General features: G+C 39.7%; 1 protein-coding gene across 1 annotated transcript in view; it reads left to right on the top strand.

The window, feature by feature from the left end:
* The window catches only part of PHEX (phosphate regulating endopeptidase X-linked), a 93,335-nt gene that overhangs the window by 15,488 nt on the left and 58,785 nt on the right, over positions 1–19,062 (top strand). The window contains exons 4-9 of the mRNA XM_054272004.1: positions 5,834–5,920; positions 6,983–7,209; positions 10,339–10,407; positions 10,962–11,078; positions 14,122–14,205; positions 14,514–14,659. Of these exons, the coding sequence (XP_054127979.1) occupies positions 5,834–5,920; positions 6,983–7,209; positions 10,339–10,407; positions 10,962–11,078; positions 14,122–14,205; positions 14,514–14,659 (730 nt within the window). The remainder of the gene's footprint in view (positions 1–5,833; positions 5,921–6,982; positions 7,210–10,338; positions 10,408–10,961; positions 11,079–14,121; positions 14,206–14,513; positions 14,660–19,062) is intronic.

A 19,062-nucleotide genomic window follows, 5' to 3' on the forward strand; every position in this document is an offset into this window, starting at 1 on the left:
TGCCTAAGAGTGCTTTGAGATCTGTATCCTCAATGTATAGAGTGCAATGGCAGCAGTAACCACTAGATTATTTCCTGTGACCCTTTTTGTGTCACAGACAATTACATTACCCATGTAATGCAGCTCAGTAGCTTGCCCTGGGATAAAACATAATTGACTTTGGGGTAAAGTTTATCTCCCAAAAAAGCATGAAGTCTTTAAGATATTAAGGGGCAGAGAAGTCACTATCTCCTCTGGTTGCTGGTTCCAGTGGTTAATCAGTGTCACTGATGAATTTGTCTTGATTGTTCAACCATTGCCTTTCTTTGTGCCTTTTTGCCATAGACTTCTAAAGACCTCTCTAGCACCAAGCATTTTCTAAAGGTGTTTTGATATTGTGTTCCCATCACCCTTTCACATCTCTTGTGAGAAAAATCATGTTCCCTCACTGCATGCTTTTTTTGTCCCTCCCTTCTATTTCTCAAGCCACACCCTCCAAAGAAAAAACCCAATTGTTTTGATATTTTTCTGCCCTCTGTCCAACTGTCCAACATTGTTTTTACAATTCAGACAGCCAAAGGCAGGCTGTGTTCCAGTCTGTCTCACCAGCCTATGTACTCACTAAGATCATCTCCTCATTTTGATACTTCTCTGGTTTTGCAATCCAAGACTCCTGTCTGTTCTAGCATTGCCCTGGGAGTTCACACTGCATTGTTTGTCTGCTTCTAGCTTTTGAGTCCTCCAGGGTTACAACTTTCCAGGAAATAGGATGTCCCTTGGGGTTCTTGTATAATTTTTGGGTTTTTTTCAGTCCAAACATATTCCCTGGGGGATGTTTGCACATGGAGTTCTTTTTCTTCAAGATACAAAGCATTATAATATATTTCAGATCATTGCCAGATATCACTATGCAAACACTTGAACTTGCATTTTCCACACAGAGCAAATGTTTGTAAAAGGATAAGGACAAAAACTAATGGAAAAATGGTACTGTCTTTACCAACTAGATATTTCTCTATATTTAGGGTTGTAAAGTGCAGAGAAAACTTTTATTTTTCTCACTAGAATAGGAAATAAACCTCATGAATAACACAGTATTTCTCAGGATTTCAACTCAACAATATATATAGAAAATGGTCTGATAGGGTAAGTATATATCAGCATACAATCTGATCAGGACACTGATAAATTGAATCAATATTTCTAATCTGAATGAATGGTGTGCATGTTTCTTTTCTTTTCAAATCTGGCTTTACCATCCTTTTTCATGCAGTCCAAGTCAGAAGAAGGAAAGGTACGGGATTTCTTGGTGCCATAAATAAAATATGATGGTAGAAAACCAAAGTGAAGCTGTGCAAGACAGTGGGCTGGAAAATCAACAAGGGCTGGAAATGGAAAGTGAGATTAAAGGTAACACTTAGCCACAAGACTATCCTTAGCAGCTTTAGAATAGTATGCAGCCAAATAAACACACATGCAAAGCTTACTTTGTAATGTGCCTTGCTCTCACTTTTAACAGCAGATGATTGCTATTTACTCGAGGGTAGTGAACCACAGGAAGCTGGCCTTTTTTAGCACTCTTGCCCTGGAAAAGAACTGTGTGAAGGCAACTCAATATAAACTCTCTTCCTTCCTTCCTTCCTTCCCAGCTCCCCACCCACAGCTGTGCCTTTTTTTCCTTGGCTGTGTATCTGAGCATCTCCACTTCAGACAAATGAAGAGCACTCCCAGCTATGGAGTGGTTTTTGCTGGCGATGCTGAGAGTTTGTGTTTCGTATGAGAGTCAGGGAGTGCAGTGACGCAAACCTGCCTGACCTGGGGCGACAGAAGTTCAAGAACCTTCACTGGAATGGGAACTTCTACACGCTCATCTCCTATATACAAGAAGGTGAATGATGAAGCCATTTGCAACCTCAGGAAATTTAGGATATTGTGAACACCTTTAGCCAGTTTCTGACTGTGCAAGTGGTAGCTGCTTAATGCCATGAGTTATGTTATTACAACACTGTGGAGTGCAATTGCTAATAGGGGGTGACACTCGCCATAACTAAGTTTTATGTGAAGGGAAACATAAATCTTACATTTGGGCATCCTGTGCATATGGAAACATGAACAATGAGGTGCTGAGGTCAGTGATAGAGGCAAAGATCTTCTTTTTATCCCAAAGAAAATGACTTTGGAAATAATTAAGAAGTGAAGAAACTGAAAGATGTAACTGAAAAAGAACCGCTTTGCTAAAAACACGATTCAAACATATACTTGATATTTGGCTAAGGAAATGGGATCCAAAGTGTACATTCAGCTGGTTTAAGCTATGCTAGTTCACTTTTTGATTTTTGGTTATGATATTCTGCTTTGCAGGCAGGCTAGCAGTATAATTCAGTAGCAGCAGAAAATTGTTAAATTTTGGTTGATGTTAATAACAATTCAGTGCTTTTTCAGATGCCTGGAAATCAGCTTAGATTGTGGTTTCTTTTTAACCTCTGCAGATTTTGTTGGAGTGGTGTGTATTTCCTAATCTGATCAAAACTATATATTCCTAATAATTCTTCTTTAAAGGTAAAAAGAATAGTGTCCTAAAATGGAAGATTACTTTAAGAAATTATAACTTTTAGTTTGAAACAAGAAAACAGCAAGTAAAACAGCTCCAAGAAGAAGCTCAGTGTCTTTCTCAGCGCTAAGTGAGCTGTTTTAGTCAAAATGTTGGTAGCCCTGATCTCTCTAACTAGGTCAAAGTTTAAGGAAACTGTGTTTAAGGAAAGCCTATCAGACTGAACTTCTCAGTGGATTTGTATGAATACACACAATTCCTTAGTGCGGCATGAGTTGGAGCTTGGAAAGACAAATTAAAAAACCAAACAGCAAATCTGTGGTCTCTTATGATGCACAGCATTAACTGATCTTTGGTAGTCTTTCTCTTCCTATCCCTTGAAAAAAATAATCCCTTGATTATATTTTGGTGTCAAAACAGAAAATATCTGAAGCTATTTCAGTTTTTCAAAGTAGAAAGACAATTCTCCTAGACAAGTGTAGTTCAGGTGAATTTTTTCAGGGGAGCTGAATTTGCGGTCTGCGTGTCACTGGCTGGCATTTCCCTTGCTGCAGATGAAATCCATGTCACATGTCAGGAGGTGAAGCACTGCTCAGGGTGTGTGGGATGGCTCTGGAGCAGGTTTGCTCAGCTTGCAGAGCCCTGGGAGAGCAGGCTGAGCTGCTGCCCTGTAGAGAGCAGCAGGCATCGACCCACACAAACAGATTTGCTCTGTTGGGTGGGTTTGTCAGAGCCTGCAGCTGTGGCCAGGCTGCTCACAGCGCCCAATATTGCTAATTTAAAGAGCGCTTGATGGGCCTACATTGATTTCAGTCACAGTAGTGACTTTCTTTCCATGAATAAGCAACCTCTAGACAGACTAATTGATTACATATATCTTTGTTCAGTGTGCTGTGCTTCTTGACTTTTCTTGCTGTTCTTGCCTTTTCGTGCTGTTCATCCTTAAGAATTTAAATACTAAAGGACATGTAAAATCCATATGTATTGTGAGCTAAATAAGAAGCAAATTTCTAAATCTTGTGTTTGGATTTTATACTAGTTAATGTAATTTTATATTATATCCACATAACTAGTGGATGTGCACTGCTCACATCCACTAGTTAATACATGTGGATGTGAGCAGTGCTTCAGTTTTGTGCTTCTAAGTCTTTCTGGAAAATTGAGGTTAAGGCTGGGAAACCTCCGTAGCCTAAAGACCGTCCATGGATCACACCCCCTATTTCAGTGTCCACAGGATTCAAGCATCTTATTGAGTCTTTCATTTTTGATCACTGGATTTTATGTTATCAGAACCGAGAATTGTCTTCATAAAAGAATTCTGAGCAAGCTGGCAGCATCTACCCCACTTCACTATTTGCAGTAGTGAGGTAGTGTAGATGTCACATTAATGAGATGGTTTGATGGGTAAACACCAGGTCTGATTTTAACACAATTTGATGCAGTTTTATCTGAAGAGTTGATTTTATTGGCTCTTATAATCTGTTTCTCTCTTGAGCTTTAGCCATTGGATTTTATTAGCTTCAAAATTTCATGGTTGTACAGCCCACTGGCAAAGAGAGAAATTATTGTAATGGCTTTAATGGGAGGGTAGTTTTTCATCCTTAGTTTTATGGAGGATTCATTTATCATTTCTTTCAAATGCCATTTTGAAAATGTGAGCAGGTCTGATTATGCTGCTATGAATTGTACACACTGAACATATATATATAGGTGATTTGTATTACATTGTATCTAACTATTTGGGAAATATTTGAGGATTTGAAACCAAACCTATCCTCTCCAGAAGTATTTTTATGGAAAAATCTTATTCATAACTAAGAGAGAATAATCTCATTAAGGGTCTCATTAATAATCTCTTAAGGGTCTAAGCAAAAGAATTGGGCAGTGGGGTTTTTTGTTTGTTTGTTTAAGGAGAAAAAGGGTCGGAGGGAGAGAAAAGTGGCATTGCTCATCACTATGGTACTCCTTGAGTAAAATAAAGTAATAAACAGTGTGAGGTCTGCATTATGGTCCCCTGAGTGCTCACATGAGCTCAGGTGGGGAGCTCAGGGGTGCAGCATGGCTGGTTCCTCAGGGGCCTAGGGAAATTTTGGGAAATAAATTCCTTAAGATCCTGCCTCAAGCAGTGAGTTCCTAATACTGAGAGAAGCTGTGCAAACCCAGGGTATTCTCAGCTGAAGAACCCAGCAGTCACACCCAACTTCTGCCTCCCTGGAGAGGAGGCATTGTGGGGTGGAAGGAGCAGGGCTGGAGAGCGAGTGCCTGCCTCTGTTTGCAGGAGAGTGCTGCTTTGGATGGCAGTGCCAACACCCCTTCTGTACTCTGCATGTCCCCAGCCAGTCCTGGCAGAGGAATAACATTGCCTTGACCCTGATCCAGCTCTGTGTGGGAGCTGTTTGGTCTCACCATGGCTGGTGTTATGGAGCCTCAGTCGTTCTCTGCATTCACAGGCCTCTGGGACTCTTGTTTTCTTTGTTCCCCCTTTTGTGTGGGGCACACTTCTCTGCACACTTCCACTGTGCTGCCTCTGCTCATTGAAACCCAGAGCCTGGGGTGGTGCTTTGCTGCTGGGAAGGGAGTCTTGAATTTTTCAAGGCTTTTTAGCTCTGGCTGAGCACATAATGGGAGGGACTTGATGCCAGCAAAGCCACTCCTTCCAGTGGTCCCAGTAACAGTAAGGTAAGGCTGTGCAGAACCTACTTGGATCTTGCAAAACCAGACGAGGTCCAACAGAGTTTGCCAGCCCTGTTCCTGTGCTGTGCTCAAGAGTCACCTGCTTCTCCTGGCCATGGAAGTGCTTGTGCAGTGCAGCACCTGAGCTGACAGATCTCTTGAAGCTCAGCTCCCTCTGCATTCATCCACAGTACTTTGTATCTGCAGCTGCATTGTGGCTGATTTACAGCTTGCTCCTGGGATCCTGTAACCTTCTCCATTAGGTCGTGATTTCATAATGTACCAGAAGCTGAGCCGCTTGAAAAAATTCCTGACTCCCTGCTCTGTGTGTTGGTTCCCACCCCATGACTGCCTGTCACCTCAGTTTGCTGAGGGTAGCTGGTTGTGAGGATGAGTAAAAAGCTGCATCTGTCATTTGGCTTTATATCAGTTCTCTTTAAAATAAATAAATAAAAAACCCTTCTCTGTTGGGGATTGAAAAAGGTTCAATTATGTCTGTGCTACTGCTTAAGAAAGTACACATGGAGCCTCATACTAAATCAAATAAATCCTATGATTAAAGCCAATGCTGAAACAGGCAAACAATGTCTACATCTTCCAAAGTATTGAAAAAATGACTTGTTTTTTCAGCATTGTTAGAGAAACCCATCAGCAAAAGACGAGACAGTGAAGCTGTACAGAAGGCCAAGATCCTTTATGCATCCTGCATGAATGAGGGTAAGTAGATTGATTTGAGGAGAGCATAGATGCATTCCCTGCATTTGTAAAGGCAGGCTTTTTGTCTCTCTGCAGAGCTCTGTGAAGCTCTATGCAGATGCATGGATTTTGCTGATATGGATTCAGCTGGGGTTGAGGGTCTTCTGTACATTTAAAGCTGTGAATTGAGACTAAGGTACACTCAGGCACAAGTCCGTTTTAGAGAAACCCCTGCTTGTCAGAAGTATGAAGAGATATTTATCTGTGCAAAAGGATGTTAAACTGTGCCTCAGGCTTGTGGGGTTAGTGCCTGGGGTTATTAAATCAGAAGAACCCTCTGATGAAATTCTCATCTTGATATTTTCAAGAGCCTGTTGCTCATCACCTTCTACATTTCTCTAAATCTGTTTAATCAAAACACTATCCCAGGGCTGGGTATAGACAGCCCTGGACCCTTTAGCTTTGGTATTTGCATGTCAAGCAAGTTAGCCATGTTTGCAGAGTGCCTTTTCTCAGCTTGTAATGCTGCTGTAAGGTACTGTTCACTAATTTGGGACACATCACTACTCTTAGGTAGCTGCACAGGTGAAAGAAGGCTTTGAAGTCCCCTTTGTCCTTCTGACTCTTTCAGGATTTATTTTCTGCACAGTTTTCTTCCAGCATGGCCTGTCTGACTGCCAGCAAATGAGATAGCCTGCTCTACAGCCTTGGTGCCCAGATATTGACTCTCTAGCTTTGATTATGAGCAATAACCCCCCAAATTTCCCTAAAACCAGTGAAATTTCTATGCTAGTTCATAAGCAAGGTGTGGGGTTTTGTTTTGTTTTTTTTTTTTTAATTTACCTAATTCCAGCCTTTGCCTTTTTAGAAAGGCACTGACTTGCCTCTCTTATTCTTGATACAGATAAACAGGATTGGACTTCTATGCTGCCGTGCTCACAGGCAGAGCAGAGGCTTTGAGTTTCAGCTATTGTGATTGCCTTGCCTGGAAATCAGTTGGTGCCAATAAATCTTTGTCTCGTGTGGCTGCTGCTGGACTTGAATTGTCTGGAATGTAATTGTTGTCACACTTTGACATTTCAGATAAAATTGAAAAAGCCGATGTGAAACCCCTGTTAAGTATCCTGAAGCATTCACCCTTCCGCTGGCCTGTGCTGGAATCCAACATTGGACCTGAAGGGCTGTGGTCAGAGAGGAGGTTCAGCCTGGTCCAAGCCTTGGCAGTTCTGCGTGGCCAATACAGCAGCTCTGTCTTCATCCGTCTGTATGTGGCTGCTGATGACAAAATCTCCCACCGCTACATCCTGAAGGTACAGCACAGCATCTCTGATAGGTTACTTTGCATGCTGCTTTATGTTGTCTTTATTTAAAAACCCGTTTACATACCAAAGGTTTACATTTGATTGTTGTTATTATCTACTGGCTTACAGATGTATGTAGGTGCCAGTTTAAGGGAGTGTAGAAGCCACTAGCAACTACTTGCTATTGGAAAGTATTTTTGTGCAGGTTTTCTTATTTCAAATGGAAAAAAACCCATAAAAATGTCCCAGTAGACCAATAGCCAGGGTCTATGTGCATGAGAAGAAGAACTCAATATCTAATTCTGTGTGCTGCTTATGACTCATTGGCTGCATGAAGGAGGCTTTTTGTCTGTGAGGATGAAAAATGGTCCATCAGTAGCAGATATTTTGAACTTGAGCTGTTTTTCTTGAGATGGAAACACTTAATCTGGTGCTTATACAGCACCTTACAACACAGATTTATCCCAAGTGCTTTTAAATGTGAAATAAGAGAATTCACATTTTTCCTGAAATGCTTTTAGACCTGAAATTGCTTTTAGACCAAAACATTACTGAACTCTTAACAGTGCATGGCATTAAATAGCAGTTTGATAAGAAAAAGACTCAAGAAATGTTGCCTCCCAGTAGTCTAACAAAACTCCAGATAAAATTGTATAACTATGGCAAGACTGAGTGCCTGGGCCAAATGCATTGTTGTTTAAGAGCTTCAGATGAAAAGCCAGAGCAGGCGTTCCCTCCATGGCTACAAGTAAATAGTTCATGAAGGCAAGAGAGAAGGAACAAATAAGAAAGTTATGATGGCATTCATCACAGCAAGAAAAGGATTTAAGATCCTTATTTTGCTGGCATCTTGGCTAGCTGTAGGAATGTAGCCAAGAATACATTGTATTTAGGGACTGTGGTGGTAATGGAGAGGATGTCAGTTCTAAGTCACTTCTTCTATATGTCTTTTGACTGAGGCATTTAACTGGCATAAAGTTAAAGGGTAACTTTCCCTCATCTCTAGGACATTTTGCAGGATAATCAACAGCAGATCCACAGTTTGCTGTATTAAAGGTGTCATTCTGCTATGATGCTGTTTAGATCCTGTCAGGTTTTCTTCAGCTAGAGACTCACTCAAAAGAACTGAAGCTGTAGAATCTGGGAGATGTTTATCCAAGTGTCTCCTGTCATTAAATTTCAGTTCAAGTCACCTGGCAGCAAATGGCTGGGCAGGGACACCCTCACTGCTGGTCTCTTGGAAATGATTTACAAGCAGCAGCACCTTCACTCTCTGTGCTTAGGGGCACCTAGGAATTAAATATCTAACTGAAGCACGACATGCTGTGAGTGACGTATTATTCTGTAGGGTGTTCTGATGTTAGTTTGATTAGGACCTTGATCTGCAGAATGCATCAGCCAGTGCTCTACTTTGTCCATGTTTTAACAAATTCCCTTGAGTGTAGATGTACCACACAGTATTTCAATGTGCTTGAAAAATGGCTTTATTGCAAAATTCTTTTTGTTCACCATTGCAAAATCATCAATGGGTCATAAAAGAAGTGGAAACTCCAAATAAAACTTTGTTCAGCTTTCAACATGATATTTTTTCTTTTTTTTTTTTATGAGTGCTGATGCTGTTGGTTAACATTTTTTGTTTATTTCTCATATTTGTGCTCTCTTGGTTTAATGTGCTGTCAAATCTAATTCTTAAAACCAGGGAATTTGAATGAGCATTTAATGTAACAGTCACATTATTGAAATTCCCCAAATAATCAGGAGTTAACTATTGCAAAGACACATGTACAAAAAGCCTAAAAGTATATTTTTTTGCACCATTGTGCTGAGAAAAGAAAGTTATGCTGTTTTTCAAAGAATGAGGACTGCACTGAGCATCACAATTATTCCTTCCTGAGGATGGTTTGCTTTGTAGAGGAAAAGATTACATTTATTCATTCACTTAAAATTCTAAGTTTTATTTGTTTTTACATGTACATTTTTTAAACATAATTCACTTAACCTAAAGTATTTGGATAAAAAAGACCTATATGAATTGTATGAATAAATACAATCTATTGTCACTAGACTTATCTTTTAAAAACAATTGCAGCATCAAACAAAAATGTTTAGAACATCTAATAAGTTGTCTCTGCTCCAATCCAGTCAGAGTTTGGAAGCTGGTTAGTGGAAGTTTTCAGCTTTGGCTTCCATACCCTAACCTAACTTGATCACATTGAAAAGTTCTGGGAAATCTCAGTTCCTAGTAGTTACTACAAAATATGTGCTGCATAGTGAGTTTTTCCTGGTTAGGAAAATTCCTATGTTTCAAATGAAGCAGTATGCAAATATTCCCATGTAGATGTTTCACTCAAGACCCTAAATGCAAATCTCAAACGTTCAGGCCTAATTCCAGTATTAGGGTGAATGTACACCAGAAAATCTGATCCATGTTTAGATGGAAAAGGTAAGTGAAGGCCAGAGATCCATCTGGACTACAAGACACCTTTAGCTAAAGTACTGGGGACATAACAATATCCTGTGCTTGCAAACCTTGCTGGTAGCCACTTCAGTTTCAGTTCATCTGTTCAAAAGACTGAGTACAGCCCCCAGTGCTGGTCTATGTGAAGCTCAAAAGTGTAACCTCAGTTGCAATCACAAAAACCTGATGATGCCTCCCAGACAGACAGCAGCTCTCATGCTCCAGCACCTCAGGGGCATTTGGTGCATACACTGGACTGGTGTGGTCCCAAGCTGACTCTTGTACTCCTGGAATAGACATAAGATGGATGCATGGTCATCAGAACCAGGGATTTGATCCTGTAGACCCCGTCCTTTTGCATTTCCTACTCACTGATGTAGCTGTTTTAAACACCTAAATCACACCTGTGATTCTTTCTTTAGGTGGCTTAACTATTGCAGGGGGTCATCAGAGGCTCCTCAGATCACAGATAACAGTAATTACCCATCAGCATAGCATAGCATTTTCCTGTTTTGAAATCTTGTCCAACTCAGGCTGGTGCAGTGTTTTATATGTTAGATATTTGCACACAACTACTGTAATTGTCAGAAAAACATGAACCCTTCCAAAGCTGCTTGTCAGTTTGTCTTTGAATCTGATGAATTTACCTGTTAAATGCTACTTTGTGTTGTTTTTAACAGCTTGATCAAGCAAGCCTCTCTCTGTCCTCTCGAGAGGATTACCTAGAAAATACCACAGAAGCCAAATCTGTAAGTATTGTCAGCTGGATAATAGAGCCACCATTTCCCCCTCATCTCTTTTAATTGTTGGTTTTGTTTTGTTGAGCTCCAAACTGAGAAAGGGCTGTGCTTTGTTTGGATTTGGGTTTTGCAGGGTATCTAGCAGAAAACTCCACTTCTATTAAACACTCTTGCAAAGTTTCCTAAATGAGGCTTGCACTTGTATACAAGTACTTCTGTCTCATGGTGGTTACTGTATTAGTCAGCCTAAAATACTGGTGTACACTTTTACACATTGTCTAATTCATTTGTAAGAGCTGAAAGTTGTCAGTCTAATCCAGAACTGTTATTTGCATTTCCTGAGACTTGTACTCCCTGAACCACAGCAGTTGTCTCTGTCATGCACAGTATTTTTACAATGTTATTTCTCCTTTTTAACTTGCTTGGCATTCAAGGTAAGGAAAGCACAACCTTGACATGAAAGCAATATACCCCTTCCTATAGCTGGACATTTCTGGTCTGCTGCTGCAACTCTGCTCAAGAGCAAATCCTGTTGTCATTTCAGTCTTTCTCTTTCTCTACAGTACCGAGATGCCTTTTTGAAGTTCATGGTCGATACAGCAGTGCTGCTGGGTGCAAATGCCTCCCGAGCTGAATCTGATATGAAATCAGTTCTAAAACTGGAAGTTAAAATAGCAGAGGTTGGTAATCCAACATAATCCTTTCTTGAACTGAAAAGCCATTGTATCAACAACTTTAGCAAAGGAATTTTAGAAGCAGAAGGAAAGGAACAGATCCTGATGAAGAAAGGATGAATAATATTTCTCCCTTCATCCCTTCATTAATTGTTAAACTCTAAATTTTATTTTATTTTATGTCAGGGGAAAAACTTTAGCCAAATACCCTTGGTGTTTTAAATTGTAATGTCAGCCAGGCTGACCAGAGGCAAGCCTGGGGGTGGCATGGCAATGTTTAAGGGATGGTGTATTAGCAAGGCCTTTTGTTCTGCCATCTCAGTGGAGGTGGGGGATGGAGATCCATATGGCAACAGAGATACAGGGGCTGTTGATGTTTGTTGATCCATATGGCTGAGATACAGGGGTGTTAGAAACTGTGGAAGTGCCTGAGGATGGTCCAATAGGAGTTGGGGCTTCTCCTTCCAAAAAGGCGATGAGATCAAAATCCCAGCTGAACTGCATCTACACCAATGCACTGGTACCCACTGGACAGCTGGAAAAATATGACATAACTCAAGACCTTACATGTCTTTTCCAACCTAAGTGATTCTATAATTTTGAAGCTGTGTAGAATCTGAGCTCCTGCCATGCACCTGTGTTGAGAATACACAACACCTCTGTTTAAGGAGCAGATTGAGATGATTCTTTGTGTAACAGTCTAAAAGCAGTGTAAGACTTAGGTGGGATATTGGATCTTGGTGGTGAGAGGTGGTGTTTACAACAGTACCACCCTTAGTGTTTTCATAAAGCAGTCTGGGAGAGAGGATGTTTTAATTTAGGGGATCAACTGAATTTAGTGAAGTGTATTTAAAACTGGTACTTGCTTCTGACATTTACTTGGTATCATTTTTGCAAGGAGTTTAATTTATGCCACATAATTATTGCAGATTGAAGGAATGTTTTTGCTTCTCTATATCTCTGTTTCAGTGTGGTTACTACAGGAATCCCACTCATGGGAGTGGCAAGGTCATTATCATTTCAGCCTCTACTAAAACTAGAGAGAAAGGTTGGCCTCAGTGGTCACAGCCCTTTGTGGCTGGGAAACCACAAAAAGTAAGGGTACAGACTTGATGCTGCTTTGCAGAACTACCAGCTGAGCTGAGTTTCCTTCATATTGGCAAGGAAAGGAGCTATCCCTGTTAAATGCTGGTCTCCTGTTAGCAGAGAAGCCTGTTGCACAGGACAGGTGATGCAGCAGATGTCTTTTATCTGGACCCTGCTGTTGCAGTCTACAGGATGCTTCTTAATGCTGTGTTTGTAGAGAAGTGAAGGCCACCCACAATAGTAGCCAATCAGTGTTTCCATCTCTGCTGAAAGGGATGAAATTTTGTTAAACATCTAAGCCAAGCCAAATATTAATTTTCAGTTACTTAGCATGGATGGACTAATGCACAAATATTTCCTTGTGACCCAGCACACTTGAAAAGCAGTACATATTTGTTCTCTTTATCACTGATGGCATACGAAGATGTATCCTTAGCTCTGATAGCTCTAATGCTTTCCTTAACAAGTGTCTTACAGAGCATTTATCCACAAAGTATGTAAAGGAACTGCCATGTAAGATGACATGGATCATGTAACAACCCTCAGCATCAGTAATGCACGTCATTATGCAACAAGCCATGCTTGCTTACAGGTTCTTTTAGTAAAAATAATCCTCCTAACATCTGTCCAGATATTAGGCATGAGTCAATGAACATGGATTGTTGCATAAACCTTAATAAACAGAATGATTATATAAACATCTTACTGTGATGGAAGTAGTCCTGTTTGTCACTGGAGGTTTTACTGTATCCAGTGTTCCTCTGCATTTTTCTAAGTAAACATATGCAATGGAGAATTCCTGTGCTCAGGAAGAGGCAGCAAAAATACTTTAGATATAGGAAGGAATGGCATGCTTTGAGAGATCTTGTTGTGTACAAGGAAGAGTTTCTTATTAAGTTTGAATCACTGGAGCTAGAGGGAAGGTTTTAAGGGGAAAGGAGTAAATGGCTTCAAGAAGTGTTTAAAGATTTTTCAGATAAATGAAATTTGCAGAAAGGAAAAAGAAAATAATTTTTTCCCCTATGGCTTGAGCAATACTAAAACCATAAACACTTACTGGAGAATTTTGTTTGGAGAAGTGCCAGCTGTCTGGTTAGTCTGGTGTCAATCTCTGTCCTTCAGACTGCCCAGCATTGCAGTCTGTTGTATAGGATTTACCTTACAGCAGGGCTGGAATTGCCATTGGGAATTTTTGTTTCTCTTGAACACTGAGAAAATCTTGAACTATATCTTGTACTTTGTTTTACTATTATGAACCACAGGGGTGTCTTGGAGTCTGCATGTCCTTCTTGTCAGTTATAAAAGGACTTGCTTCATATTTAGGATTTCTTTTGCTGTATCCTTGGAGGCTGCAGAGGAACTTGAGATCCATCTCCTCTGGTCACACAGATGAGAGGCCTGGTTGGGGAATGCTTTATTCATGTCTGGGCTATATACTCAGGTTTCCTGCTATGGAAATCAGGATGATGGGGTGAAATGGGGAGAAACTTGTGTGTATCTGGCTCTCCCCCCAGGTGGAGTAAATCCCTAGGAAGAAAACATTCAAAGACATGAGATGCACTTCTAGCTATGAAGGTGCACCTATCTCAGATTTGACCTGTTAAATCTGAGGTTGGCTTCTACTCGATAGGAAGGAATGAATAAATATTAATGCTCTAGGTGTACTTTTATCTCTTATGTATTAGCATGTCTTTCCTTAGCATAATCAGAGCTAAATCAATCTAAAGTCCAAAGACATGCAGCTCATTAAATTTCCCAGTAATAAGTTACACATAAAAGGAACGATGTTCCATTTCTTCCACTTAAATGCAATCCTCAGAAACAGAGGTTAATGCCATAAATGCTTGGAAAACAGGTGGTGAGATATTTCTGCACCAGGATTAGGGAGGATGGTAATGATGTAAGAGTCCCTGCAAGATAAACCTTGTTTTAATGGTTTTGTGCATTTTTTTCTCTTCACCAGATCATGATTCCATATGAAAACCGAACAAGTGAGGTGATGTACAATAAAATGAACATATCAGAGCTTAGTGCCATGATTCCACAGGTTGGTTGGGGAGAACTGAATTTTTTTTTTTTTATCTGACCTGTATAATTAAAACTGTCTTTAGTGTTCAGAGCAGCATGTTAAAGAAGTATCATTAGGAATGTGTGTGCTCATTTGCAGAGTATGTTCTCTTAAATATAGTTCCAACTTTAATGAGGATTGAAAACATATGTAATGACCAAGTGTAATAGTTTCTAAGTTTTTAATAAGTAAAGCATTGAAACGATTAGTTTTAAAGGTGTAGCTCAGTTAATAAATCATCTCTCTTCCATAATCTGCTTTAACCAGCCTTCTCTTTGTCATTGCAGTTTGACTGGCTGGGATACATCAAGAAGGTGATTGACACCAAACTCTATCCTGAGCTTAAAGATATAGGTCCTTCAGAAAATGTGATTGTCCGTGTTCCCCAATACTTCAAAGATTTATTCAGGATACTAGAAAATGAAAGGAAAAAGTAAGGATCTTATGATGGTTTCACTCACACTTGTAAGGGGACATCAAATGCCTTTTCTATTTTTTTTCCCATGAGTTTCAGCTATTCTTGGAATCGAGTCTCTAGGCAAACAGTCTGTTTGGATTTGTCTGAATGAGGATTTAGATATTACCCTGTGCACAGCAAGAGAATTTTCAGTTTCAACACATTTCTTCTATGGTTAACACAGGTTGCAGTAAAGCTGCTCTTTCCAGAAGCATTCAGCATCTCTTACTTTTATAGGGTCTTGTATCTTGTGAAATCCTTTACACCTGTAGAACAGAGTTGTAAAATGCAGGTAGCTCAAATTAAACATGGTAGATGTGCTTTGCACAGGGAAGCAAGACAGCTTTGGGCAGTAATGAAAAAGTGACATCCCATTTGAAACATCCTTACTGATGACATCTAAGGGATTTCTGTGATAATTTGGTCTCTGAGGCATGTTACTGAACTTGAAAATAAATTTTGTTAAGATGTTGTCTCCAAATATCAATCTGTGCTGATTGTACAGTATGGCCACAGCCGAATGTATTTCAGGAAAAAAAGGACAAAGATTATTCTTATATTGTCTCTCTCTGTCACTAGTGATGGGATACTTACATTAGTTCATAGTACCTGTAAAAATAGAACACAAATCAAACAATTAGAAAAATAGAAATTACTGATTTGCCTGCAGATCATCAAATATCCTTTCTTTAAAAAGAGTCAGATAAGTAGCATTACTGGTGCCAATATTAATCTATTGAAGAAAGTTTTTAAAATTATTTGGGCTGTCCCTGCTTTCTAACTCAAAGTTTGTTATATCAGTGGGTATAAATGTATGATTTAGAGGATGCATATCTAGCAAGATAACAGAGAATTAGTTATTTCCTGCATAAAAATACTCTTAGATGCAAGTATATGTTGTAACTACAGAGTAAATACTTGGAGACTTTTTCCATAAGTTTCTTATTCAAGGAAAATCTGAGTATGCAAGAGAATTTAAGCCAGCCTGTGTGTCGTGGCAGAAGGACGCTGGAGAAAGACCAGAAATAATTGCAATGCCTGTCTTTAGCAAAGCTCAAGACCAGGTTTCCGACCTCACAGGTCAGGGGGAGAGGGTGAGCAAAATCAGTTCCAGCATATTCACACTGCATATTTTATAGGTGTTAATGGCTTAGGCATTTTCTGCCCAGTCTTATCCTAAGAAATTGGCATCATAAAATGTTAGAAATGGCAAATAGTGCTAAACTGAACCCAAGCAGGCTTCAAATTCTTGTGTGTAAAATGTATCCAAACAGCCCAGGCCTGATAACCAAGACCATGTTTATCTATTAGGTGTTAATGTTCATTACTTAAAATGTCAGAGTCTGCTCCAGAGATAACCTTGCTATCTGGCCTGAGAAAATTGGGAAATCATCTCAATGTGGACTCCTAACAATGAGGTCTCAGCATTTCCCTGTAGGGTGAACTGTGAAAGCTTAACAAGGATATTTTCTTTTAGGTAATCTCATTTGTCATTCTCCATATGACATTTTAAAGATTTATTTAATGTAAACAACATGAATTTGATTTGTTACTGTAAATATCTAGACCTGAAATTCCTAGAAAAGCATTTCAAAATTTTAGATTTGCTTCAGTATTCATCATGGGAATTATATTCTCATAATTTCAGGAGATGGAGTGTCATTAGGAAAAGCAGGTACTTTCATCAAGTTCATATTCTTTTCAGTTACATGGCTATCCCTAAATTATACTTTTATTCCAGTGCTTTGTATGTCGTCTTCCTGAATTAGCACCCTGCTAGCCTGGGTACTATTTAAAATGTCACAAAAAGATGGCTCATGCCCCAGTATTTTACCCAGTGATCTGGTAAAGTATTTAATGAAGTTTGCTTCAGGTGGAGGAAAGAATGGAGTGAAAATTAAGTCTGGTTACAGAAGCAATTTATGTTGGAAGTGGCAAGTTGTACAAACTCGCAATGCCTGTATTAAAAATTTCTCCCTCAGAGAACCTGCTGAGCAATCTTGAATTGTGAAATCATTCACGGGGCAATATTACTAGAAGAGAGCACATTGACATGGTGTAGCATGAGTTGAGCAGAATTTTCCTTAACTGCATATAATCAAGTTATTGAGTGGAGCTTGAAATAGGTGCAGCAGTGTCCAGAGGTCAGTCTGGAGTCCCCAGGCCAGGGCACTGCTGTGACTCCACCCCAGGAGCTGGGCTCTCCATAGCCAGCTGCCCAAGAAGCTCAACAACCAGCCTGCAAGAGTTTCTACCAGCTTGGGGGATAGCCAGCCTTAGTCATGTCAGGCGCTGAAGTCACGCCTTTATGAGAGATCTCCAAGGTTTCCTTCAGCTTTTTGGTGCACTAATTCATTTTTATGGGGTATATCTCTATTAGAGGAAGAAGAGAAGTGTGTATGTAGCTGTAATGTAAATGAGCCATGGCAGAGCTCCAGTACAGCTGTGCCATGTGAGGGGGGAGACAGAACTGTGCTGGCACTAACTGGGAGCTTATATCCCTTCCCTGTTACCGGTGTGCTGGTGTTTTATGGGAGCCATAAATAGGATACTCGAAATCCATCCTTTCTGGAGATCTTTGCAGCTGTTGAAAGAAGCAGCTTTTTCATTCTCATAGATCTCAGAAAGCATAACTAGTTTAATAGAATCATAGAATGGTTTGGATTGGAAGGACCCTATGTATCATGGATCATCAATTACAGAACAGGCTCCTCTAGGTGGGTTTGGGGCACCGCCAAGTCCTTAGAGTTTTAAGTGTTGGTGTTCGTAGTTCTCAGGTGGACTGGGGTAATCATCAAGATTTAGGGCCAGGCATAGTGGGGTATCTAATCCCATTTTGGACCCTGACTTTCATGGAGTTCATGAGGCAAGGGCAGCCTGGCCTTGAGCACTTCCAGGGATGGGATATCCACAGCTTCACTGGACAATTTGTTCAGTGCCTCATCTCCCTCACAGTAAAGAATTTCCTCCCAACAGATAATAAATCTGTCCTTTTTCAGTCTAAAGCCAGTCCCCCTTGTCTATCACTGTATGTCCTTGTAAAATGTCCCTCTCCAGCTTTCTTGCAGGCCCCTTTTCCCTTGTCTTACCTTCCCATACCTTTGCAATATGGGACTGTTAATTGAGAAGAGCTCTAATTCATATAGCATATGAGGAATTTTCTTCAGAGATGGAGAGAGGCACTGAATCTCTTTTCTGATCTTAGTCTGTGTCTGGAAAATCAGAGAAGTTACAATAATTTGCCTTGAATTAGTGCCTCTAGCAATAGAGGCAAAAGTTTTTCAGTACTTTTAATTTGATTCGTGACTCAATTCTGAATAGAATTTTCAAACAGATCTAAAATTTGTGAGAGATCTTTTTCTTAAAATGTCAATTAATTTTTCCACCTATCTCATATTAAATCTGTCCTCTTTAATTGCTACCATGTCTGTTGATTAAAATATTGCAAACTTACAGAATTTTACATGAGCAACCTACTTTATTCTCAGACAGGACAGAAAGTGCTTTAGTAAATATTCATAAGTACTGGTATAATTTTAACTGTCCCAGCAAACAATCTCTCTACCACTTCCTTTGGGAGTGTGTGTCATAATAAGGGTCATACTGGTTAAAAGTGAGCCTACACTTTCTGCAACAGGCATTTAGCAGGAAGTTAAAATAGAGTGTACTCTTCTGAAGGGTTACAACAACAAATAGTCTGGTCTCACTGAAAGAACAGAGAGGATTTTTATGTTTTATTTGGGTACTGGATTTTGCTTGATGTGTAGAGATTAGCTTCTCTGAGCCTCAGTGAACTTATTTGTGAAACTAGGATGAAAATCACCCCAAGATCTGCACTGTAGCAACTTTATCAGCAAAAAGTGTCAGTTTTTAAGCCAACTGAAGATAATGAAATGATTTGAAGTTTGCATAGTTAGCCCAAAATGTAAAATAATCATTCCCCAAATAGGTAAATAAATTCAGATAAATTAATATTTTATTTTGTTTTAAAAAACAAACTAAATCACATGGGGCTTCAAACACATGACAACAAACCCCCTCAACCTTTCCACCTGTTTCCCACCCCTGATCCATAAGCATTCAAGTGGAACCTCCCTGTTGTTTAATGCATTGTGGATTCTGTTGTGGTTACAATCTGGAATTATTACTGTCTCATCAGACAGTAATAATTGGTTTTAGCATGTGTCAGCCTTTTCCTTCCCAAATTAAAGCAATCACCAATTAATTACATTTCCTGCAACTGTCATCCACCTTCATTACTTATACCTGACACAAACATTTCCGAATCTTTGTTGATATTACTGCCTTTCAATAAGTCACCTTTTGAGACCCAGGCTTTATGAATTTCAGTCTTTCATTCATTGCCATTTTGAGAGAAG

This window comes from Melozone crissalis, unplaced genomic scaffold (assembly GCF_028551555.1).
Source record: "Melozone crissalis strain CALT ecotype California unplaced genomic scaffold, PUWL_Pcris_2 ptg000013l_1, whole genome shotgun sequence".
Classification (NCBI taxonomy): Eukaryota; Metazoa; Chordata; class Aves; order Passeriformes; family Passerellidae; genus Melozone; species Melozone crissalis.